The 27,365-nt window shown below is 38.2% G+C and overlaps 1 protein-coding gene across 2 annotated transcripts in view; it reads left to right on the forward strand.

The window, feature by feature from the left end:
• Positions 1 to 27,365, forward strand: part of FIG4 (FIG4 phosphoinositide 5-phosphatase) — a 143,705-nt gene that overhangs the window by 7,678 nt on the left and 108,662 nt on the right. Inside the window, exons 2-4 of one of the 2 annotated variants that reach the window (XM_043999418.1) lie at positions 2,624 to 2,699; positions 19,811 to 19,909; positions 20,339 to 20,462. In XM_043999418.1, the coding sequence (XP_043855353.1) occupies positions 20,405 to 20,462 (58 nt within the window). In that variant the 5' untranslated portion in view covers positions 2,624 to 2,699; positions 19,811 to 19,909; positions 20,339 to 20,404. The remainder of the gene's footprint in view (positions 1 to 2,623; positions 2,700 to 19,810; positions 19,910 to 20,338; positions 20,463 to 27,365) is intronic. The other variant, XM_043999417.1, reaches the window with a different exon arrangement.

The raw sequence follows: 27,365 nt of genomic DNA on the forward strand, positions 1-27,365 counted from the left end.
TATGATAGATGATTCTCTTGCACTTTTCTAGTCACCAAGGGAGTGAAGCAAGGCTATATACTTGTTCCCATGCTTTTTAGCTTGTTTTCAGCAATGTTGTCAGACATCTTCAATGAGGATGAACACAGCTGCATCAAGGTCAGCTACTGCACTGATGGTAAATTATTTAACTTGAAAAGGCTACAAACCAAGACTAAAGTGGAAAGAAAGTTGGTGCATGATTTTTTTGTTCACAGATGGTTGTGCATTCAATGTAGCCTCTGAAGCTGAGATGTAACAAAGTATGGATCAGTTCTCTGCTGCTTGGTTTCATTTTGGTCTCACAATTTAAACCAAGAAAACAGGTTCTCCAGCAGCCAGCACCACATCATCCATACATGGAAACATTGGTTACAGCAAATGGAGAAATATTGAATTCTGTGGATAAGTTCACTTACATTGGCAGTATACTTTCCAGGGATGTACACATAGGTGACGAGGTTGACATACTCATTACCAGAGATAGCTCAGTGTTTGGGAGGCTCCAAAGGAAAGTGTGGGAGAGAAGAGGTATTATTAGACTGCTTACCAAGCTGAAGGTCTACAGAGCTGTTGTGCTGACCTCATTGTTGAATGCCTATGAAACCTAGACGGTTTACCAGCCCCATGCCAGGAAATGGAATCAATTCCATTTGAATTGTCTTAGGAAGATTCTGAAGATCACCTGGCAAGACAAGGTCTTGGACACTGAGCTCCTTTCTTAAGCAGAACTGCCAAGCATTCAAACTCTGCTGTAGAGAGTGAAACTCTGATGGGCTGGCCATGCCGTTCTAATGCCAAACGTACGTTTGCCTGAAAGACTATTCTGTGGAGAACTCATAAAAGGCAAGTGCCCACATGGTGCTCAGAAGTGATACAAGGACACTCTAAGGACTCTCTGAAGAACTTTGGAACCGATTGCATGACCTGGGAGACACTGGCAAAGGACTGCCCAGCATGGTGTGTGCTGTTCAAAGAAGGTGCTGTGCTCTATAAGTAAAGCAGAATTGCTCAAAAGAAGTGTGAGATGTGCACATTTAGTGACAAATCCACCCCAGATGTTCATGTGGACAATTTGTGCCCAACCTGTGGTAGAGGCTTCTGAACTCATATCCGTCTGATCAGTGACAGTCAGATACACTTGATCCCTATGTTGGGATGGTTTGTGATATTGTTTTGGCCCTCTTCAAGAAACAAAGGACAATGAAGGACAACAGCCATCAGTACTATTTAGATGAAGTGCCTATATTCTGTACATTTTGCCCAGAAGAATATTCCCAAAGTGGGCTTTGAAAAAATGTTTGGAAAGAAGAGGAGATGGATACTCATTTCATAATTCAATTAAAACACAATAAATGATAATTAATAGAGAGGAAATATGTTATAGTGGATAGAGAACTAGCCTCGGAATCAGAAAATCCTGGTCCATCTCTGACACATATTGTCTATGTGACCTTGGCCAAGTCACTTAACTTTTCAGTGTCCAGACAACTCTATAAGGTCATAGACATGGTAGAAGTTACTTAGTGGAGATCCTTACATCAATGAAATTGCATGGTTAAAAAAGTTAATATTTACATAGCACTATTATGTGACAGGCACTGTGCTAAGTGCTTTATAAATATGATTTCATTTGATCCTCACAATACCCCCTATGAGGCAAATGCTATTATTATCCTTATTATACATTTGAGGAAACTGAGACAAGCAGAGGTTAAGTGACTTACCTAGAGTCACACAATTAGTAAGTGTCTGAGGTGGGACTTGGCTACTACTATCTACTTTGACACTTACCTGCCTCAAAAAAAAAAAAAAAGACGATAATAGCTGATGGCAATATAGCACATTAAGGCTGATCAAGTGCTTTTCCATAACAATCCTATGAGATAGTGCGAGTACTACCACAAATCTAGGGGTAGATGCCAGGAGATATACAATGACAAATATAATCCCTGCCCTCACATAGGCTAATAGGAAAACAAATAAGTCACATTTAGATAGGACTGCACAGCTTTTGAAATATTTAAAAAAATGTTATTTCATAAAATAAGCAGCTAATTGAGGAATTACTTAAACATCCCCAAAATAAATCTCTAGGCATGTGCCAGGGTTAATACATATTCTGCCTAGTTTGCTCATACCTTCTATCTATAGTATGGTGATTGATCATTGGTGCTCAGAATGAAAGACTTTGGGGTACTCACTGGGGTAACTCAGTCATTTGGTGAACTGGGAAGTGAAATCACAAATAAAAATACAAACAACAACCCAAACATACGAATACTACTTTTGTTGTTTAGCTCATTTTGGTTTTCCTGGCAAAGGGACTGGGGTGGTTTGCCATATCCTTCTCTAGCTCATTTTACAAGTGAGGAAACTGAGGCAAATAAGATTAAGTGACTTGCCCAGAGTCACACAGAGCTAGTAAGTGTCTGAGGTCACATTTGAACTCAGGTCCTCCAGACTCTAGGGCTGGCACTCTATAAGCACTCTCCACCCAGCTGCCCCATGTGTAGTATCTGTCTGTCTGTCTATCTATTTATCTATCTATTATTTTCAAAGACCTATATCAGTCCCTAAAAGTACTTTCTTTTGCCTTTTCCAGTACCAGTATAGACTGCTCTCAGGTTATTCCTGCCTCCCCAGCCTCTTACCTGGATTCCTGAAATCCTATCTCTTGGGTAAGGAAATCTACAGGGGTTATGGTGAGCGGGAATAGAAAAGGGAGAAGGAAAAAAGGGGAAGAAAGAAAAGCAAATCCTTTTCTGCTGTCACAGTGGCACCATTAGGCCATTCCCCTATACCCCTGACCCCCACCTAGCTTTAGTTGTCTCTACCCCAGCATAAGATCATCTTAGTCATTGGGGAAAGAGGAGACAAAATGGGGATGGAGGAAGGGATGAGAGAAATCCCTTCTTCTTATGCCTTGTCTTTCCCCTTGTACTTTAGGACTAATTGATTGTTGACTGTTGAGGAAGGGAGGCCCCCATGGGAACCTTCCTATCTTCCCTGGCTAATGGAAAGGAAAGTCTATCTCTTATCACTCTTCATGACTTCCCCCTTCCATACCTGTTCTACTTCTTACCACAGAGCTCTCAGATCCACTTCCTAGATCATTCATACTTTCCCTTGGTTCCCTCTGACCTCCTCTCAGATATCCAAGAGACTGGAGTACATACATGCTCTCTAGGACACAGGACCAGTACCAGTGACTTCACATAGGTGAAATCTACATTTTCATTGTCTGATAAAATGAGAGTGGGGGCTGGTTAGAGGGGAAGGAGGAGGGAATTCATGTTTTTGTTGCTTATACTTTTGGAAGGTGGGAAGAATTCCTGAAATCTTAAGATAGAAAACTTAAGTTGCAATTCTGAACACTGTTGTTGTTTTTTTTAAACAGAAGCATTGTTTTATGTTATATGATATTTTGGTCCTATAGTTCAGCCATATTATGGGTCAGTTTTCCAAACACTGCCTGGGAACCCAATGATTATGTTTATAATGCTAGTTCCAGTTGATCTTATAATCATATGATTTTGAACTGAAAGAGACCTTAGCTATCATTTGGTCCAATCCCCTCATTTTACAGATGAAGACACTGAAGCCCAGAAAGTTTAGTAGCATTAAGCTCACATAGCTAGTTAAGTTAAAAATAGTTAAATAGCAAGATGGTTAAGGAGCATTTTCTAACATTTTCTAACTTTAAATTCAACACTCTTTCTACTCTATATACCACACTGCCATCTATTAGTGAATGTAGTAGGACCCTGACTGTATTCTTCATCCACCCATTTAGACATTTATTGGATGAGTACTTTGTGTTAAGTGCTGTGAAAGGTACCAGGAGGATGACAAGTAAGACTCCATCATTGCCATCAATTTATAATTTAGTATGGTTCTCTCTCTCCTTTGTCATTGGATAAAAGAAAAAAGTATTTCAAAAGTAGGACACATGAAAAGGAGGGAAAGACATTTAACTGAACTAGAAAATGGTAAGATGAATAAATAAAGATGAGATCTTGTCTGTGGAGTTTATACCTTGAAATGAGAATTTTTCATTCATTTGATACCAGTTATTAGTCAAGAATGAAAAGCTCTCCTGAAGTAACCCTGCTTTTTCCCCTTGCTACCTGTTAGGGATCTACTCTTGGTCCCCATCCCCAAGTATTCATTGTCTTGGTACATTAATTGAGCTGATTGTATTTTGATGATTTAATTTGGCTTTTCACCTTCTAATATGATACACACACACACATATAAGATATACATTACTTATTAGACATCAATGAGAAGTCCTACAGAGAAATCATTAGAAACTTTGGGCTGGGTGGGAGAGGGAGAAAATTCTAGGAAAAGCCAATTCAGGGCAGTCGTCAACCCAGAGATTCTGAGAACCATTTTGGTATATCATATTAAATCTAAATTGATTACATGTGAAAAAATTAGTCACAGAGTTCTTTTAAAAGAATGGATGGACATGACAATTCAGAAGAAATTGTGCTTTTTTTGAAAAAAGTGCCATGTATGAAGTTTTTTTGGACACCAGAGGGCAGTAGAGACATTTGTCTTCTTTGTATACTCTTAGTTCAAACACACTTTCTTCCCCTGCAGCTTGAGTAAGTCCACATGAGGTCGCTATCATCCGTGCTAAATGTTTAATGTTGGAAGAACATGAAAAAAAATAAAATTAAAAGGCTCTTTGGAATAAAATGTACAGATATGCAAATTCCTATCCATTTCTGAAAGCCTCCCTCCTAAGATTTACTTCTGAGACTAAGTGGGATCTCTCACCCCTAGAATTTGTAAAGTGTCTAAGTATGGGAGGAGCAGGTCAATTCTTCATACTGTCTGCTAAAGGCCAATGGCAGATTTTAGTTAACCCACTGCCATTTTAGATTGTAGAGGAGAGAATGTCTAATGCTAATTTGTGCTGATATTATTTTTTTCAATCTTAATAGTATTTAATTTTTTCCAGTTACATGTAAAGATAGTTTTCAACATTTGTTTTTATAAGATTTTGAGTTCTAAATTTTTCTCCCTCCCTCCCTGCCCTCCCCCTCTCCCAAGATGGAAAGCAATCTGATATAGATTATATGTGTACAATCCCATTAAACATTTCTGTGTTGGTGATGTTGTGAAAGAAGAATTATAACAAAAGGGAAAAAGCTCAAGAAAGAAAAGAAAAGAAAACAAAGAGTAGAGATAGTATGGTTCAATCTGCATTCAGATTCCCCAGTTCCTTTTTTTTTTTTTTGGTGAGGCAATTGGGGTTAAGTGACTTGCCTAGGGTCACACAGCTAGCAAGTGTTAAGTGTCTGAGGCCGGATTTGAACTCAGGTCCTCCTGACTTCAGGGCTGGTGCTTTATCCACTGTGCCACCTAGCTGCCCCCTGATTCCCCACTTCTTTTTCTGGATGTGGAGAGCATTTTCTATCATGAGTCCTTTGGCATCGTCTTGGATCATTGATGTATTGCTGAGAAGAGCTAAGTCTATCACAGCTGATTAATGTTATTTTTAAAGTAGTTATAACAGCAAATTTTACTTATGAGCTTCCCTTACCTATCCTAAACCCTGCTATTCTTGCAAGGCTTTTTACTCTCCAAATGGAAGAAAGTAGGTTAAGTTAATACTGGACATAATTGGTTGTGCTATAATATAGCTCCGCTATTCTCTGCCATTTAGAAAGTATGTTCTTCCCCAATTCAGTCTCTGTTAGATCCACAGCTCACTTTTGTTCCTCCTGCCTTTCTCTATAAGAGCCTTAGGGAATAAGCCTTTCTAATAACTACAATATTGGAAAGTAGGTCTGTTTACTCCAATCAACAGAGAATTTCTTGTTGAGCAAGAGCAGGAATTTAGAGTTCTGGGAAATAAAACCAGAGAAGACAATGTTTTATTAAAACAAGTTGAATATTCTTTGCTTTGTTGGCATGGTAATGTACACACTAGGGTTTTAAAGCTAGAAGGGACTATACAGATCAATTAATCTAACACTCTCATTTTTGGGGAAGGAAACTGAGGCACAAAGAAATGAAATAATTTCCCCAAGGTCACGTAGGTTGTAAGTGGCAGAACTGAGATTTGAACCCAGGTCTTAACTCCAAATCCAGGTTTCTTTCTGCTATATCATGCTATCTCAGTTTAGAATAATGCTTGATGGATAAATTGAGTTTTCATTATAAGATTTCAGCTGGCTCCTGAAATGTCATCATGGTGACTAGAAACCGTCCTCCTCTTCCAGTATTTTAGAGATGTTTGGAATTCTTTTAAGCTCACATAGCACATATTTGGCCTTATTTTAATCTAAAATATCCAAGTAAGTTGAATATAGTTACTATCATTTAAAAAATAATACCTTACATTTATACAGCACTTTATAGAGCACTTTGTTCATAACAGCCTTGTGAGGCAGGTAGTGCAAAAATTATCCCCATTTTGTAGATGAGGAAAATACGGTTCAGTTTCTTTCTCCAGTGATTGAAAACGTGTTACAATGGAGAGTGGTGGCTTTAAGTCAGGGGAACTGGTTTCAAATTCTTCCTCTGCTGCTTATTACCTGAATGACCTTAGGCAAGTCACCTAATTTTCTTGGGCCTCTCTGTTTCTTCCTCTGTAAAAGGAGAGGTTTGGACTGGATGACTTCCAAGGTCTGTTCTAGTTTTAGGTTTCAAACATATCCTCAAGCTGAGGTATAAGATCATAGATTTAGGGCTGAAAGGGACTGAAGAGGTCATCTAATCCAGGCTTCTCATTTTAAGTGATTTGCCAGAGGCCACACAGTAAGTGTCTGAGGCAGGATTTTAACCCAGGTCTTCCTGACTTAAAGTTCACTTCCAATCTACTCCAAAGTCTTGTGAGTTTGTCTTATCTCTTTCTAAACCAACAAGCTGTAATGCTGGATTGGTCCCATTTTCACTTGATCCCGTTGTTCAAATGATCCTGGGCACTGATAGTTAGGTTACTTAGTTATCATTTATTACTAGCTTAGGGTGAGGTGAAGGAAACATCTTATTTTTAAGTTAATGAAAAAGAAGTTTTTGACTAATATGAAAATCTACAGCTGTAGGCAGTAGTTTCTGTTTCATAGATTCTGGGTCATCGTGATCTCTTTGTATTTGCATTGATACATTCTACTGTACCCTGAAGTTTCTGTGTTGACTTTGCTCCTGAGGTCTTGAACTGGCATCACTGATTGATTTTAATGGAAAATATATTATCATGTTTTGATAAGTTGGATGCTCCTGAGTAGATGGGAACTGATGTTTTGTGAAGCAAATGGAACATTTGACTCCCATACGTATAATAACATGACTAGTTTGAATCCTCATCAGCATTTTCATACTTGGGTGAACAACCACATGTTTACATGAGGTATTGCCCCTTTCATATGGGAGAATTTTGGTTGTGGAAAGGGCCATAAAGAAGACGAAATAATCAGCTTGTAAGAATGTAAAGTAATGTTCCATGTGGTTGAGAGAGTCAGAAAAAGAACTTTTGTTGAAATCTGATAAAATCCATGTTTAAAGGAAATAAGTTTTCTGATAAGATGTGAGCAACTTGGTTGCCAAACCAGAGAGAAAATGAAAACAAAATGGATTAAATCACCCTGTAAAGGAAAGAAGGTCATGCCCCTTTTATGCATAAACAGTTTAGTGGCTGAAAGAGGTAGGAGAAGACCTTGCATATACTAAAAACTTATAAAATGCAAGTGTGAAGAAATAGTTTTTAGAGATACAGTGTTAAGAGGACCAGTTAGAGGACTGAGAAATTGATAAAGCTGTAGGGTATTGTGGTCCCTTAACTCATTTGTGTGGAACTGTTTTTTAAGGCTTAAGAGGTTAAACCCTACGCAATGATAAATAACTGTTTGGAGACTGTGGGGTGGTTGAATTAGTACTGTTGATTTTATAAGTGAGGGAAAAGGAAGTTTGTGAGTTTTAATTTCATAAGGGAAATTTGATTCACTTTGTACCAGGAGGGCATTATTTGAGCCACAAGAGTCAAGAACTCAGCAGACGGGAAAATCCCCTTCTGCCAAAGCTCTGTGAAGCCAGCCGAAGTTGTCAACCGACAAGAAATTTCTATATCTAGTTCCTGATTAGTTGGATAAAGAATGATGCTCATTGGAAGACAGGCAGACAACTGAATTGTTCTCTAGCACCATCTACAGGTGGACAGCTAGGTGGTACAGTGGAGAGAGCACCTGGCCTGGAGTCAGGAAGACCTGAGTTCAAATCCAGTCTGACACTTAATAGCTGTGTTACCCTGGGCAAGTCATGTCACCCTGTTTGCCTCAGTTTTCTCATCTATCAAATAATCTGGAGAAGGAAATGGCAAGCCACTCCAGCATCTTTACCAGGAAAACCCCAAATGGGGTCTCAAAGAGTTGACCGTGATTGAACAACACACACACAACACACAAAACCATGTACATGTGGAGAAAAGTGAGCCTTTCACAAGTGCCTTTTGTTCTTTGTTTCCCTTTCTGGTTTGAAAAGGAAAAATAGAGAGGTGAAATACAGACTGAAGCTGATTTGCTGTTAGATCAGCTGGCTGACAGCTGATTGGATGATGTAGCATCCTGGTGAGTGAAGTCTTGAGCTCTGCAGTTTTCTGGCTCTAAGAAACTACTAGTAAATTTCATAGCAAACTTCTTTCTCAGCAGTTTTTTAAGGGTGATTATGAGTTAAATGGGCTTGACCTTGCTTCATCAGGTAAGAGAATTTGCCCTTTGAGCGGTGAGGACCAAAGGGGAGCAGTTAGCAGAGAAGGATTTTTGTGTGGTTTAGATATCCCTTAGCTATTGCAAAACTCCACAATGTACTACTGAAGAGATGGTTAGTAAACATTTAGAAAAAGAATTGGCAATCAAAAAAATCCAGAAAAATCAAGAACAAGTTATTCCAGGGTTATGCCTTATTTTCTTCAACAGGATTACTAGCCTGGTAGATCAGAAATTAGCTCTGTCTAGGTATCATTTATCTTAACCAGGGGTTGGAAATTCTTTTTTTTTTTTTTTTTTTTTTTTGGAAAGGGCCAAATAGTGCTTTAGGCTTTGTAGGTCAAGAGGCAAAATTGAAGATATTATATGGGTACTAATATAATGAGAAAAAACCACATTTCCACATTTTTTGACAAAATTACAAAGTATTATTAATAATAATGATAATTGAACTTTTTTTATAATTCAGGTCTACTAATGAGAAGAATATATTTTTGGGATAATATTTCACTTAATTTGGGTTCAAAATTATTTCAAAATTGATTGTAAAATGTACATCTGTTAATGAGATTTTGTTTTATCTTAGAAAATGCCTTTTCACTCAGATAGATACTGACCAAAACTGAAATGAGTTCATGCACATATGATTTTAATTAAACACATTCATCATTTGGAAGACATTTATATAATTCTAATTAGATTCTTCTCTTCTTGATATTTGCCTTTTAGCATGTCATTACATTGCATATTAATCACTTCTAATTGAAGTTCTGGTAGAAGCTCCTTAATTGTACAATTAAGTGGATTTTGAAGCATGGATATTTCTTTTGTATTTGTATTTGTATTGAGGTCTGAAGCTGCTAGAAGTGAGATTTGAGCTCAGAATATAGATCTGCTGCAAATTTATTTGGGACTATCACAGTTGTGACATTTAAAATCTAATAAGTGTGGTCGCCTTTTTCTGCTCCTAGTGTGTGTGGGAAACTAGCTAGGATATACTTATAAATGAGAAGCTTCAGCAATAGTTTAGGCATTAAGCATTTATTAAAGTATATTAGGGTTTAGTAAAGAGAGAACAAGTGGAGTTCAGAAAGATAGCAAAGCCTATCTACCCTAGGGTTCAGAGTGGACTCCTTTTCCTTCTCTTCAGCCACCAGCTCGAGGTCCCAGACTGAAAAGAGACAGACCCAGGGAGCCAGCCTCACTTTCTACTTGCTGTCTCCCTCCCCAGGAAGGGGAGGTCCTTCAAGCTGATTGGTTGAGGGTGGTCTCATGTTGATGTCGAAGTACACAGCCTCTGAGAATACTCCCTCTTGGGAGTCAGGCAGGTGTGGTTTTAATTTAATTAACTTTAAGTAGGCTAATCAGCAAAGTCAATGGCTCTCAGTCAGTCTCACTTAATTCAATCAGTCTAGATTAATCTCCTCTGGTTGGAGCCTTTGGGTGTTGACAAAAAACCCATTATATCTTACACAGTATAAGTTTCACATATACAAGGCACTTTATTGCCTTGTAATCTGAAGTTGAATTCACTAAGAAATGTTATCCAGTCTGCAGCAAAAGCTAATTTCCAAAACCATTTGGTGTTTGATAATAGTGGTTTAGGATGATCCTTCTCATCCAAAAAAATCTCTGCCCTGAGTTAAAAAAATTATAGTAAAACTTTTTTTTTCCTCTTCTTGTTTTGACACGACAGATATAAACTGGTCATAAAAAGTAAAATGTTCCAGTACAGTGATTCATGTGGTACTTGAAAAGCTAATCAGTTATAACTGTATCCCTGAGGTTTTCAGTAGCAATGGGAGCTCCACATACGCTCTCTATCACAACTCCTCAGCTCTCCTGATCTAGTGTGAAAGCAGCCATGGACAGCATGTCAACAAATGAACATGGCCTTGCTCCAATAAGGCTGTAAAAATGTAAAAACCATTCTTAGCTTGTGGGCTGTACAAAAATAAGCAGTGAGCTGGATTTGGTTCACGGGCCATAGTTTGCTGACCCCTGTTCTAGATTCCGGGAATGAATTTGATAATATCTTTCATGCTGTTTTGGTTGAAATAGAAAAGATAGAGAGAGACGCTCTGAATTAGATGCACTGAAACAGGTCACTAAATCATACCATAAGGCTCTCTGTGGGTTACATATTGACTTAGAAAAACACATATTAATATTATTTTTGTTTTATGGTATTTTAATTTATTTTGTTACATATATACCAATTACATTTTAATCTGACTCAGGCCTCACTGAAAAGTGTTGCGTTGACACTCTACATTTAGTTATTCACAATGAAGTGTACTGAGAACTTGCTGAATGTCCCAGCCTTAAGAACCATTAGTGATTTGACATCAGCTTAGAAGGAGGTCTTCAGTAGAGTACAATGGGGATCTGTTTTTGGCTTTGTTGGCCCAGTCCAATGTTTTTAGGTGCTATTTTAGTAAAGGCTCAATGGCATGCCCATCATACTTCAAACTAACTTACTACAAGCAGGATATTAAAAGTTTAGAACATAATAAAACCAACTAGGGATAAATGTAATGCCATATACTTGGGATAAAAAAATGAACTCCACAGGTTTAAGATGGGAGCGGCATAGCTAGATAGCAGTTTGTTTGAAAATGATCTCAGTGGACCACATGTGCGTCAACAGTGTGATATCAAATCCAAGAAGGTTAAGGTGGTCTTAGACTACATTAAGAAAGGCACAGTGTTATGGAATAGAGTGGTGGGGTCTTGCTGCATTCTGCCCTGGTCAGGCCACATTGAGGACTGTGTTCTATCTTAGAAGGACGTTGATAACCTAGAGAGTGATCAGAGGAAATTGAGAATAGGCAAGTGCAATGTGGAGGCAGCATGACACACTGGACTTAGAGTCAGGAAGACCTTAGTTTGACTTCTTAGACATCATATTATATTTATTTATTTATTTTTTTGCAGGGCAATGAAGGTTACTTGCCTAGGGTCACACAGCTAGCTTAGTTTGACTTCTGCCTCAGATACTCACTAGTTGTGGGATTGCAAGCGTCTCTCTTAACCTCAGTTTCTTTATCTGTAAAATGATCTATCTCCCAAGATTATTAGGAGGTATGGTGGGTGAGTTCTGAAATAACTGAGGAAACCAAGGTTTGATTTACATACATATCAATTTAGTAAGCAACTTGTGCCAATTGCATACAAAATTGGGACCAAGTCTCCTCAGCTTGGCAATGGGGCACCCTCATTGCCCTGCAAAAAAACCCCCAAAAGAACAAAAAACAAAAAAAGAAAGGGATTAGATTTGGGGGGGGGCAAGGCAATGAGGATTAAGTGACTTGCCCAGGGTTACACAGCTAGTAAGTATCATGTGTCTGAGGCCAGATTTGAACTCAGGTCCTCCTGAATCCAGGGCTGGTGCTTTATCCACTTTGCCACCTAGCTGCCCCAAAGGATTGGATTTAAATTCCAGTTAATCCTGCCACTGATTTCTATGTAGTTCTGAGTGAGTGAGATGCTCAAATGATTTTACTCTACCTCTACTCCTGCATTTTGAGGTGGAACTAACAACAACAACAAAGCTTTGGGATGGCTTAGAAATATACCTTGAATCATGGTACCAGATCACTATATAGAATATGTCTGTCCTTATCCTGAGATGATGAATAAAAACTGCTTGATAATGAAGGTATGTGATTTTTGTAAAGTCAGCAATCATATTAGTCATTTCATAGAAAAAATAATGACCACGTAAATTTGACTCACATTTTCATAGTTAAAGGACTCCATTCCTCTTTTCTTTTCAGCCCACTTAGCTATTAAGTTTTGGAGGAGGCAGAGCACAGCCATGATTTTCTCATATTTTTCTGTTAGCTTGAATTTCATTAATGGGCTACTCTTCTGTTGTGTGTAGGACAATACTAATGACAAGAATTAGCAAAATGAGAATGACTCATATCAAGGCTGCCCCATATTTTGAATTTAATGCTAATTGCCTTCAGTGTTGAAAGAAATTTAATTATTGTTACTTGTTAGTCCTTTTGTCACAGAATGAGATGAGCAAACTGATTTGATCTCTTTTTTTATTTCTTTATTTTCATTTAAGCCTAAAATTGAAGGGCATTTAAATAAAAGTACATTACCTTTCATAATTTGTTGGGGGAGGAAAGTCTTTGCAAGTTGCAGATTATCTTTCCAGTAATTTTTTTTTTTTAGTGAGGCAATTGGGGTTAAATGACTTGCCTAAGGTCACACAGCTAGTAAGTGTTAAGTGTCTGAGGCTGGATTTGAACTCAGGTCCTCCTGACTCCAGTGCCAGTGTGCCACCTAGCTGCCCCTCCAGTAATTATTAGAATGTCCTAAGATATGAGGTTAGGGCCAAGGCCTTACAGCCAGGCCAAACCAGAAGTTAAATGCATGTGGTTTGTGTAGGCTATTTTTTAGCCTTTTGAGATGAGACACAGAAAATTGGAGTTAGTTTGAATTTAGTCAGGCCTCTATATCTGATTACCAGGAATTTACTGAAGCAGTTTTTCTCCTGGTTCAACCCCTTATACCATGTTGTTTGTGAGAGATAGAATCCATATCACTCACAACTATAACATGATCATTAAGGGTGGGAGCACCAGTCAACTTGTACTTACCTATGACTATGTTTAGTAAATTTCCATTAACTTCTCCTTTCCTTCCCCCTATTCCCTGTAAGCCAGAGTTGCCATTTGCTTAGACAAAAAACCCATTCCTCACTGTCCATTTGCCATTCATCTCTGCAGCCCTGTCTTTCTCCAGTCTCCATTCTGCTCTGTCCTTCTCTTCCATTGTTAACAACCTTCCCTTTAACCTAGACTTCTTCCTCTCAGATTTTTTTTCTATTGTAACCATGGAAACCAGACACCATCCAGAAGATACTATATCCATGGCCATTTTCTCTTATTCCTATTACTTTGTATATTTCTATCTAATTTAGATTGTGTTTTATTAGAAATTTTACTTAGGGATTCATAATTTTTCTTTCCAGGTAATTATAACAATCATTTGAAGTCAAGAATTGAGATTCCCATTTAATAGATATATAAACTAAGACTTGAGCATCTTAAAGCTTAGCATAACAGAAATTTTAGTCTATTATTTAATGAAATTTTAGTCTATTATTTAATCTAAGATATTTTATTCCTCTTATTTTTAGTAACATGATGACAACTACTATTAATAGATGACATTTATTTATTGTTTTACATGTCTTATCCAATTGGGATCTCATAACCAAGGGTCAGATACTAAAGATATTGCTTTCCCATTTTGCTTGACACATACTAAGTGCTTAATGAATTCCTTTTCGCCAATTAACTAGCTAACTTATTAATTGCTTTGTTCATTCTATGGACAGATCGATGCTCAGAGGTTAAGCAATTTGCCTATGGTCACATAGATATCAATGGCAGTGGTGGGATTTGAACTCCAATGTCTCCTGACTCCAAGTCAGTTATTCACATATTAAATTGCACTGATTTTAATATAAAAGAAAAGACATTATAACCATACAGGATATCACCCAATCCATATTCTGGTGGCAGGTATTTAGAAGTCTCTCGATCATTCTCCATAGGACAGCTGAGAACTCTCAAAGAGTTCAGTGCCTGGATCATAGTGTTCCTCTTCCTTCTTAGATCTTATATTGGGGAGTACATCAAAACATGTGTTGATAGTCTGTCCCAGTTTCTCATTTTCTACACCTTCAATCTTATCATTACCCACAAATGTCTACTGCAGTGATCAAGAATTCTGAAATTTCTTTATTTGATCATAACTACCTACCATTCTCTTTATCCCTGTGCTTAATTCCCCCTATTCTTTGTCTTCACCATGATCTACAGTCCTTCCAATCCCTCAGTATTCTCCTAGGCTACCACCATTGCTTTGACTTTTCTGTCTTCTCTTTTTCCAATCATGACCAGTTAAAATTTCTCCTCCTTGTTCCCTATCCTATCTTACATTGTCAATAGCACATTTGCCTCCCCTTCCCCCACTTACAGCTGAATGATGCTGGAGGAGGTCATGCAACCTTGCTGACTGGGTACATTACATATTTATGCTATCTTACTTCACCTGAGCCCTCATGCAGCAAAACAATCCTTTTATTTCTTTCTAATTACTTCCCTATTTCACTTCCCACAGAAACTATTCCTTAACTTTTCTTTTCTTCTTAAATCTTTCACACCTCTCCTTTGCCCACCTTCTCAGCAGAAGGTCTTGCCTCATACTTTATGGAGAAAACAGAACGTTTGCCATGAACCCTCTCTTTTCCCCATTATACATCTCAAATACTCTTGCCATCATCCTCTAAAGATGTTCTTTCTCCTCATAAAGGCCAACCACTATCATTGACTCTTTTTTTTTTTTTTTAAGCGAGGCAATTGGGGTTAAGTGACTTGCCCAGGGTCACACAGCTAGTAAGTGTTAAGTGTCTGAGGCTGGATTTGAACTCAGGTCCTCCTGACTCCAGGGCCGGTGCTCTATCCACTGCACCATCTAGCTGCCCCTCTCATTGACTCTTGATTCCATTCCTTCTTGTTACCTCTGGCCAACTGTCCTCTCAGTCAATCCCTACCTATAATATTTAATCTCTGCCTTTCTTATAGTTCCTTCCCTGATGCCTTCCAATTTACTTGGGCCTCTTTGATCCTTAAAATATCTTTACTTGACCTGACTGCCTCCTTAAGACACCATCCTATAACTTTCTTTTCATGCCTAAGATCCCAGAAAAAATTTTCTGTACATATTGTTTCCATTCTTTTCACTACTCAACTTTCTTAAATCTGGCGTCCAATCTCATCTGAAAGTGCTCTCTTCAAGTTACCAATGGTCTCTTAATTGCCAAATCCAACAGACTTTTCTCAATCCTCATCCTTCTTATTCTTTTTTTTTTTTTTTGGCAGCATTTGACATTGTTGACCCCACCTCTCTTCCTGAGTACACTGAACTTTTTAGGTTTTCCCAATACTTTTCTTTTTTATTTCCCCCCCTACAATTCAGACCATTCCCTCTCAATCTCCTTTTCTGGATCATCATTCATATAGTACTATCTGTGGGTATAATTCATGGCTCTGCCTTTCCTCTTTTCTTTCTTTACATTCCTTTTCAGTGATCTCCTTAACTTCCTTGGGTTCATCTTTGTTCACCTGACCTAGTTTATATATCTGTCTTAAGGCTCTTTTACTTTATCATCAATTTCCTATTGGAGATTTCCTATGGGATGTGCAATTTACACCTCAAACTCAATATGTTCAAAACAAAACAAATTACTTTCTCCAGTCCTGTCTCACTTCTCCCACTTCTGAACTTTTTAATTTTCTGTTGAGAATGCTATCATCTTTCCAATCATCTGGGTTCATAACTGTAGAGTCATCCTAGATTCCTTACTAACCCTCATACTACACATCTAATCAGTTGCCAAATCTTGTTGATTCTACCCCCATAACATCTCTTTCATCTCTCCCTATCTCTCTGCTACCTCAGTTACCACCATAGTATTGACCCTCATTGCTTCTCACCTGGGTTATTTCAATTGTCTTCTTTTTCTAGTTTTTCTTTTAAGTTGCATACCTATTCATTAATTTATTCTCTCTCTCTTTTATTGATGTAAGCATTCAGAGATTGAAAATTTCTCCTAAGTACTACGACTGCATCCCATAAATTTTGGGGTATGTTGTCTCGTTGTTGTAATTTTCTTTAATGAAATTATTGTTTCTGTGATTTATTATTTGACTTGCTCATTTTTTAGGATTATATTATTGAGTTTCCAATTATTTTTAATCTATGCTTTAAAGACCTTTTATTGAATGTAATTATTATTACATTATGGTTCAACTAAGACGCATTTAATATTTCTAGTTTTGTGCTTTGCTTGTGAGGTTTTTTGACCAAATACGTGGTCAGTTTTTTTAAAAGGTGCCACATGCAGCTGAAAAAAATGTATATTCTTTTATATTCCTATTCAATATTCTCCAGAGGTCTAGCTTATCTAACTTTTCTAATTCTTTTCATCTCCTTAACTTTTTTCTCCATTATTTTATGGTTTTATCTAGATTTTATCTGGGTTTGAGAAGGAATAAATTAAGGTCTTCCCTACTCACCCCATATAATTTTACTGTCTCTTTCCTCTGGTAATTCATTTAACTTTTCCTTCAAGAATTTGGATGTTCTGTCATTTTGTACATGAATGTTTAGTGTTGATATGACTTCATTGTCTATGGTAACATTTTAGCAAAATGTAGTTTCCCTAATTATCTCTCTTAATTAGGTCTATTTTTGTTTTTGCTCTGTCTGAGATCGCTACCCCCTGTCTTTTTTGTTCAGCTGCAACATAATAAATTCTGCTCAAGCTCTTTATTTTAGCTCTGTGTGTGTGTCTTTCTGTTTTCAAAGGTATCTCTTGTAAATAACATGTTGTTGGATTCTGGTTTTTACTCCATTTTGCTATATGCTTCTATGTTAGGATGAATTCATCCCATTTACATTCATAGTTTTGGTTGCTAACTGTGTATTTTCCACTATGCTATACTCTTCATTTATTCTTCTCTTTTTTTTACACTTTCCCTTCCTCAGAAGTCTTCTATGCTTCTGACTACTGCCTCCCTTGGGCAGTTAAGTAGTATAGTGGAGAGAGTGCTGGACCTGAAGGCAGGAAGATTCATCTTCCAGAGTTCAAATCTGTCCTTAGAAATTTGGGCCTGTATGACCCTGTGCAAATCATTTAACCCTGTGTGCCTCGGTTTTTCATCTGTAAAATGAGCTGGAGAAGGAAATGGTAAACTATCCTAATATCTTTGCCAAGAAAACTCTAAAGGATCATGAAGAGGTGGACACAACTGAAATGACTTAACAACAACTGCTTCCTTTAATATTCCCCTCCCTTTTATCACCTGCTTCTTTCCCTACATTAGGCCCTTCCACATTCCCCCAAGGACGAGTGCTTCTCTCCTAAATTACCATTTGTTTATTTTGCAGTTTTGTATAGATAGGTAGGGTTGTATGTTGCCTAGCAAAACAGTTTCAAAGCCTGAAAGAACTGTGTTTAGATCCATTTCTGATACCTCCTGGAGGTGTGATTCCTTGCTACTCTAAGCACTTCTCTAAGACTATAAGTTACAGAGGCCATCCTGCATTGGTAGAGGGAGTTTCCTCATCCTGGACTTTCTGATACTAGTGAAATCACAGGGCAAAGCTGGGTGATGCAGTAGATAGAGTATTAGTCTGGAAGTCAGAAAGACTTTAGTTTAAATTCAGCCTCAGACATTTGCTAGTTGCATGGTCCTGGAGAAGTTACTTAACCTCTCTTTGCCTCAGTTTCCTGAACTGTTAAACAGAGATAAAAAAGCACCTGTCTCATAAGGTTGTTTTTAGGATCAAATAATATTTGAAAAGCAATTAGCACAATGCCTGTATATATTAGGTGCTTAATAAATGCTACCTTTTACCTCCCTATCCCTATATTTTCTATATAGTTATATGTATATGTCACCTCTCTATCCCCTTTCCCCAGTAGACTTTTTTTTTTTTTTTGCGGGGCAATGGGGGTTAAGTGACTTGCCCAGGGTCACACAGCTAGTAAGTGTCAAGTGTCTGAGGCCGGATTTGAACTCAGGTACTCCTGAATCCAGGGCCGGTGCTTTATCCACTGCGCCACCTAGCCGCCCCCCCCCCCCAGTAGACTATTAATTACTCGAGGGAAAAGACTTGCATTTTTTTCTGTTTTCCCAGGCCATAGAACAGAGCCTGGCATGTAGTAGATACTTAAGAAATACTTCGTGCTTGATTTATTGAGTCCCTTATTCCTATCTCTTTAAACTTCCTTTTGGCTATAGGGCCTTTAGAGTTAATTTTCCTTTGCTTCTCCTTTACAAAGAAGTCTGGGGTCTTTGAGATACAGATGTTGTTGAGACTTCTTCCTACTTAGCTGTGTAAAAGTCTATATATTAGCTGGCATCCTTGACTGGAAACTGTAGGCAGATGCTAAGTAAAGTAGCACATTAGATTTTATTCCAGTGCTGATGGACTGGTTTGTTAAATCTCAGACTCATTGGGGGAATTATTGAAGATGAGGACTTTAAATGAAGATAAAATGAAGAAGCTTATTCATGATTTAGTACCTTGAGAAACTCCTGTAATTTCTAGTGGTTAGTTCAAACATGCTCTTCTCTTATCTTAGACACTGGGAGGCCTTTGGTCTTCCTAGGAGATTAGAAATTCCTTCTGAGTTCCTGTTGGCCTGAATCTGTCTTTGTATGGTATAGAAGAAAAAATACTGGATTTAGCAGGGAAGAGAGATGGATTTCTAGTCCCATTTTAGCCACTAAGTATATAACAATACTTTACTTTCTTGTTAATGATACTCTTCATTTCTTAGAGTTAAAAAAATAGTTCTGGAGTATCATTTTATGAGCTTAAATGTCTATGAAACATTTTCATAGAAGCACAAAAAATTTCCCCTATTTGGTTTTTACTTAGTTTAACTTGCACAATGTTTACATAAGAAAGCTACTGTGCTTTTTAGTGGCATTTCACCAATGAAGAAAAAAGATCTTTCTGTCATTGGATTAGGAAAACGTCCAGTATATTGAGCCAGTTTGTTGATTACACAATTGAACACATGATTTGAAATGATTACCATACTATGAAAATTTATAATTTTAGAAAAATCGCTTGTTAGGAACTCACAAAGAATATCATGGTTTGAAAACTCGCTATTTTGGGTCACTTTGTACGCCTTCCATTTTAAAACTGGATCAAGGGGCAGCTAGGTGGCACAGTGGATGAAGCACCGGCCCTGGATTCAGGAGGACCTGAATTCAAATCTGGCCTCAGACATTTGACACTTACTAGCTGTGTGACCCTGGGCAAGTCACTTAACCCTCACTGCCCTGAAAAAACCACCATCGCCCAAAAAAACTGGATCCGTTTTCAGCAAATTATGTTGATGTATTTATTTTTAAAATCTAATATATTTTTATAATTTAAAAGATGTGCATTAAGGAACCATGTGATGATAACCTGTCTAAGAAGTGACTTTTTTTTTAAAATGCTGACATTTTTAACAGAGATATTTCCTTGTTGGAAGTAATCATGCAGAAACCAAGTACCGAGTCTTGAAAATTGATCGAACTGAACCAAAAGATTTGGTTATCATTGATGATAAGGTATGTCCCTTACTAATTTGAACATGTAAGATTAATTTCAGAATTTATGGTAATCATACTAAACTCTATTGTGATATTTATACTAAACTCAATTATGATGTTTGCCACGTAAATGCAGAGATGAAATATGTTGCTTTTACTGAAGGGCTCTTGTCTTGGGACAGAAATGTCAAGAGTACAGGAAAACATGCCAGATTTTGACACTTTTTTCACCATAGAAGTATGCATTAATTCAATAGCAAACAGTGTAAAAATTTTATGTAAGAATTTGGTAATTTTAAAAAATTGCAGCTGAGTGTAGTGAAGCTTTGTATTTTAGCTATTTTATAGAGAAAACTTTGTTGCTTAAATAATTTTTACTTTTCATGCTTGTATGAGATCAAAAAACCAACTGAAAACGTCACCAACCTAAATGTTGCTTCTCTTTAGCATGTATACACTCAACAAGAAGTAAGGGAGCTTCTTGGCCGCTTGGATCTAGGAAACAGGACAAAGATGGGACAGAAAGGCTCCTCTGGGTTATTTCGAGCTGTGTCAGCTTTTGGTGTTGTAGGTAAGGAATATATGTCTCTTCCTTAAAATGCCTTTCTCTTTAAATAGAAACACAATAATGCTTCTGTAGTAATATCCATCTAGTGAGCCTGTAGCTTTAGTACAGTAAACCATCACCTGTGGCTTTGAATAGCTAATCAAACACTGTTATCTGCTAATCAGTCAATTAACAAATATTTATTAAGCCATTTCTATGCTCAGCATTGTGCTAAGTGATTTGAGGGATGCAAAGCAGTCAAATGTTTGTTCTCTTCCTTTAAGCTTATGATCTAGTTGGGAAGACATAACTTACTTGCATGGAAGGATAGTTGGGGGCATTGTAGTGGAAAGTGTGTTGGACCTAGGAGTCAGAAGGACCTGGGTTTGAATCTTGCCAATGGACCAGTTATTTTTAACCTCTCTGAGCCTCAGTTTCCTCAGTTGGAAAATGGAGAGAATACCTTCAAGCACCTATCTCTTGGGGCATTTATTATTATTATTATTATTATTATTATTATCCTTAATAATAATATGTAACATAAGGACTTGCCTGTAAGGGCCCATTCCTTGGAACATACATAGATATTCCCTGCTTGGTTGCATATTGCAACTGAGAGGTTTGTGCTGTGTCATGATTAAGAGTTCCCTAATTGACTGCTGAGTTGGAACTCAGTAGATAAACAAAAAGGGCAACCTGCCCTTCTGTTGATCTCTTCCCTTTCCCAGAGTCAGATGATGCAGGACTCAGATGATCTCTAAGGTCCCCCCCCCTTTTTTTTTTTTTTTTAGTGAGGCAGTTGGGGTTAAATGACTTGGCCAGGGTCACACAGCTAGTAAGTATTAAGTGTCTGAGGTCGGATTTGAACTCAGGTACCCTTGACTCCAGGGCCGGTGCTCTATCCACTGTGCCACCTAGCTGCCCCTCTAAGGTCCCTTCTTACTTGGAATCTATACTCTAATATGATTCTCTCTCCTTTTCTCTTTTATCTGTTGTACCTTTTCCTTTTATTTACTTTCTTCCTTTGTCCCCCACTCCCCTTCCCCCACTCTTTCTTCTTTCCTTTTTGAGGCAGCCCAGTACCACTCAAAGAGTAATGGATTTGGAATCCAAAGCTCTGATTTCAAATTTCAGTCCTTTCACTTAATCTCTCTGGGCTTCAGTTTCTTCATCCATAAAATGAGGGAGTTGTACCTGATGGCCTAAGGGGTCCCTTCCTGCTCTAAATTTATAATCTATGATTACTACAATTCTCTCTTTCTTTAATTTCAGTTAAAATTTTAGCCCTGCCAAGTCATTTAACCTCTCTGGGTCTCTGTTTTTTTCATTTATAAAATAAAGGGATTGGGCCAGATGGCTTCCAAGGTCCTTTCTGATTCTAACTCTATCATCCAATCTGATTTTTGTCTTGTCTCTTGTCTTCTGGACAATGTAGTACATGGATAGAGCAATGGATTTGGAGTCAGAGGCTACATATTTATATTAAATCACTTCTTATGTTATAAGAAAAAATATGGGGCAGCTAGGTTGTGCAATGGATAGAGCACCGGCCCTGGATTCAGGAGGACCTGAGTTCAAATATGCCCTCAAACACTTGACACTTACTAGCTTTGTGACCTTGGGCAAGTCACTTAACCCTCATTGCCCAACCGAAGGAAAAAAAAAAAAGAAAAATATGGGAAATTAAATGTCTCATTTATTTAATGTTATTAGTGAATGAGTTGTCTTTACATGAAAAGGCAACACGGTATTACATAACACCATGATTATTAGAGATGATTATTATTAGAGTTTTAGACTAGGAATCAGGCACTAGGAATCAGGGTTCAAGGCCTGACTTTAAAATTTGCTAGTTTGTGGAATTCAGCAAATCACCTAGTTTTTCTAACACTTAGTTTCCTCTCTATTATATGAGAATAACAATACTTGCACTATTCTTCTCTCAAGATTATGCGAAAAAAATTCTTTAAGGCTGTAAAAATTCTCTATAAATGATGATACTTGTGGTTGCCATTAGCAACTCCTCCTTTTCCCCAACCCCTAATTTCTACCACTTGGCCTGGGTACAGTAATTAAATCAATAGGATCATTGCTTTTGGAAAGGATGTGTCAGTTGTCTGCCCTATGGATCAGCTTACCATCCCTTAGACCTCACTTCCACCCCACTGCCTCCCAGACTAAAACCCCTCTCTTTGTCAAGCTCTGTTAACGTTTACCTCTTCCTATTAAAATCTAAGCTTCCTGAGAGTTGGAGCCACATTTTTATCTTTAATACTTAGTGCAGAATGTGGCACATAGTAATTTCTTAATAAATGCTTTTGTACTCATCATCATAACTATTTTTGGGGGGTAGGGCAGTGAGGGTGAAGTGACTTGCGCAGGGTCACACAGCTAGTAAGTGTCAAGTGTCTGAGACTGGATTTGAACTCAGGTCCTCCTGAATCCAGGGCTGGTGCTTTATCCACTGCGCCACCTAGCTGCCCCTGTCATCGTAACTATTATAAATAAATGTGTTACACATGGTTGATACTCAATAAAATTAATTGCTTGGTAACTGGAACTTTTAATGCTGAAACTTAAAAAAAAAGTTTTAAGTTGGAAGTTTTACCAAAATGAAGAGTTTATATAGGTCTATTTTTTGGCAATAAGTGTATTTATTGTGTAATAAGTCTGGAAAGGTGGGTTGAAACCAGGTTGTGGAAGGCTTATGTATCAGAGTACTTTGTATTTGGTCCTGGAAGCAAACAGGAAACACAAAGCTTCTTGATCAGTGGGATTATATGGTAACATCTGTGCTGTAGGCATATCATATCCTCTTGGCAATTGTGTGGAGGTTAGACTGGAGAAGGGAAAGACTGGAGACAGGGAGACCAATTAGTTAGCTATTGCAGTTGTTGAGGTAAGAAGTGATAAGGGCCTGGACTCAATTGGTAACCATATGAGTGAAGAGAGGGGAAAAGATATGAGAGATGTGGAGGTAGAATCAATAAGATTTGGCAAGTGCTTGGATATATTGGGTAAGGGAGAGTGAAGAGTCGAGGATGAATTCAAAGTGTGTGCCTGGAAGGAAGCTGGAGTAGAAATACCCAGAACAGCAAGTTCCAAAATGAGGTGAGTTTGGAGGGCAAATATACGAGTTATATTTTGGACATGTTGATATTGAGATCCAGTAAGAAATGTCCATTAGGCAGCTGGTAAAGCAAATGGATAATGATTGAAATTTTTGAGTGGATGAAGTCACTGAGAGAGTATAAAAAGAGAGAAGAGTGCCCAGGACCAAGCATTGCAGCACACCCACTTTTATAGGGTAGGCCATAGATGAAGATCTTTCTAACAGAGGAGACAGAGGAGAAGGCAGACAGGTAGGAGGAACACCAAGAGAACCCTTCACAAACTCTTATGGAGGAGAGAGTCTTCAGGGACTAAGGCTGCTGTAATAAGAAGAGATCATTGCTAACTTTGGATACAGCAGTTTCAGTTAAGGGATGAGGTCAGAAGCCAGGCTGTAAGGGGTCGAAAAGTGAGATTAAAAGATTTAGTCATATTTTCCTAGGAGGTTGGCTGAGAAAGGGAGAAGTAGACGGCAATATCTTGAGGAGGTGATAGGACCAAGGGTGTAAGTGTAGAACCTTCTCCGGGCTACCTCTTCAACTCAGTGTTTGCCCTTAAAGGTCAGATCCCCCAGAGTGGGGCTATTACTTTAAGCTCAAGGAACTAGGAGTCTACATTCCTGACATTATAGCTCATAAACTTCTGCCAGGGTGCTTCCCTTTAAGAGTCAACCAGTGGAGGGGCAGCCAGGTTGCGCAGTGGATAAAGCACCAGCCCTGGATTCAGGAGGACCTGAGTTCAAATGCGGCCTCAGACACTTGACACTTACTAGCTGTGTGACCCTGGGCAAGTCACTTAACCCTCATTGCCCCGCAGAAAACAAAACAAAACAAAAAAAAGAAAGAGTCAACCAGTAGACACAATTAACTTAGAGCAAAAGCATTTACTCAGATGGCATATTAAGAACTGTAGCAATACAGCATGTTCCCATTAGTCCTGAGGTACACTCTCCCACAAATGCACATCTCTGCTCAGGGGGGTGGCTCAGCTAGGCCTCTGAAGCTCAAATTCCTAACTGCTTGGGATAATTCTCTCGAGCAGATGTTTGAATTTCCCCTCTGCTTCCTGGGATCAATTTTCTTGAAGATGTTTACTGACCTATCTGCTTCTGTTCTATATTCCCTTTTTAGTGAAGGGTTTCCTGTAGGGCGAGTAGCTCTGGCATAACACTATGGCTGACAGTAGCTGAGGAGATAGAAATCCCCTCCTTGCTGTCTTCTAATAGGAGGCTGCTTCCTGCCTGCTTGCTCTTAGTACAGGGCTCACGGGTTAGCTTTTTTTTTTTTCAGGATATTTTTTTTCCTGTAAAAGTATTTTATTATTTTCCAATTACATGTAGAGATAGTTTTCAACATTTGTTTTTATAAGATTTCTAGTTTCAATTTTTTCTCCCTCCCTCCCCTCCCTTCCCCCTCCCCAAGACAGCAAGCAGTCTAATATAGGTTATATATGTACAATCACATTAAACATATTTATGCATTACTGTTCAAGAAGAATCAGAGCAAAAAGGAAAAAACCTCAAAAAAGAAAACCAAAAAAAAAATAGAAATAGTATGGTTCAATCTGCATCTAGATTACATAGTTCTTTTTTTTTCTGGATTTGGAGAGCATTTTCTGTCATGAGTCCTTTGGAACTATCTTGGATCATTGTTTTGCTGAGAAGAGTCAAATCTATCGCAGTTGATCAACATACAATGTTGTTGATACTATGTACAATGTTCTGGTTCTGCTCATCTCACTTATCATCAGTTCATGCAAGTCCTTCCAGGTTTCTCTGAAATCTACCTGCTCATTGTTTCTTACAGCACAACAGTATTCCGTTACATTCATATACCACAACTTGCTCAGCCATTCCCCAATTGATGGGCATCCCCTCAATTTCCAATTCCTTGCCACCACAAAAAGAGCAGCTATAAATATTTTTGTACATGTGGGTCCTAATAGTGGTATTTCTGGGTCAAAGGGTATGCACAGCTTTATAGCCCTTTGGGCAGAGTTCCAAATTGCTCTCCAGAATGGTTGGATCGATTCAAAGCTCCACCAACAATGCATAAGTGATCCAATTTTTCCACAGCTTCTCCAACATTTATTATTTTCCTTTTTTGTCATATTAGCCAATCAGATAGGTGTCAGGTGGTACCTCAGAGTTGTTTTAATTTGCATTTCTCTAATCAATAATGATTTAGAGCATTTTTTCATATGGGAATAAATAGCTTTGATTTCTTCATCAGAAAACTTTGCCTGTTCATATCCTTTGACCATTTCTTAATTGGGGATTGACTTGGATTCTTATAAATTTGATTTAGTTCCCTATATATTTTAGAAATGAGGCCTTTATCAGAAGTACTGGCTATAAGAATTGTTTCCCAGCTTTCTGCCTCCCTTCTAATTTTGGCCGCATTGGTTCTGTTTGTATAAAACCTTTTTAACTTAATGTAATAAAAATCATCCATTTAGCATTTCATAATATTCTCTATCTCTTGTTTGATCATAAACTATTCTCCTTTCAATAAATCTGAGAGGTAAATCATTCCTTCTCCTAATTTACCTATGATATCACCTTTTTTGTCTAAATCATGTACCCATTTTGATCTTATTTTAGTATAAGGTGTAAGATGTTGGTCTATGCCTAGTTTCTGCCATACTATCCTCCAGTTTTCCTAGCAGTTTTTGTCAAATATTGAGTTCCTATCCCAGAAACTGGAGTCTTGGGCAGCTAGGTGGCCAGTGGATAAAGCACTGGCCTTGGATTCAGGAAGACCTGAGTTCAAACCTGGCCTCAGACACTTGACACTTACTAGCTGTGTGACCCTGGGCAAGTCACTTAACCCTCATTGCCCTGCCCCCCCCCCCCAAAAAAAATTGTGCATCAGAAACCGGAGTCTTTGGGTTTATCAAACAGTACATTACTAAAGTCATTTACTACTGTGTCTCCTCACAGGTCAGCTTTTTAAAGGCCACTAGAATGACAAGTAATCTTTGGTTAGTCAGTGGCCAACTGATCTCCTAGTTACCTCAGTGAAACCTCTTTACATTTTGTAAAGGGACGATGAGTGTAGGCATGTTTTTTCACCTAGCTTAACTCCTCACTACGTCTGTTTTCTGCCTCTGACTTTTTATGCTTACATCAGCTGAGTGGGTGGGTGGTGGATCATCTGGCCAGAGACCAGTTCTTTCATTACATAAAGATAGGAGAGATGAGGGAATATTTGTAGACAACTGAGGAACCAGTAGAGAGGGAAGGATTTAACATAAGAAAGAAAGAGGGGGCAGCTAGGTGGCACAGTAGATAAAGCACTGACCCTGGATTCAGGAGGACCTGAGTTCAAATCTGGCCTCAGACACTTGACACTTACTAGCTGTGTGACTCTGGGCAAGTCACTTAACCCTCATTGCTCCACAGAAAGAAAGAAAGAAAGAAAGAAAGAAAGAAAGAAAGAAAGAAAGAAAGAAAGAAAGAAAGAAAGAAAGAAAGAAAGAGAAAGAAAGAAAAAGAAAGAAAAAGAAAGAAAAAGAAAGAAAAAGAAAGAAAAAGAAAGAAAGAGAAAGAAAGAAAAAGAAAAAGTATGATTGATGATGGAGGAGATAGGAACGGGATGGGATCAGGGGTATAAGTAGAAGGGTCTAACTCGGGAGAAGGGCTGCCTCTTCATAAGAGTGAGGCGGGAAAGAATGGGGGGTAATTCCAAAAGGGCTTTAGATATTGAGAAGGAAAACAAAGGGAACTGAACTAATAGCTTCTATTTTCTCCGTAGAATATGAGGCAAGGTCTTCTATTGAGAGTGTAGGGTGTGGGGGTGGTAGTATGGGAGGCTT

Source organism: Dromiciops gliroides, chromosome 4, assembly GCF_019393635.1.
Source record: "Dromiciops gliroides isolate mDroGli1 chromosome 4, mDroGli1.pri, whole genome shotgun sequence".
Taxonomy (NCBI): domain Eukaryota; kingdom Metazoa; phylum Chordata; class Mammalia; order Microbiotheria; family Microbiotheriidae; genus Dromiciops; species Dromiciops gliroides.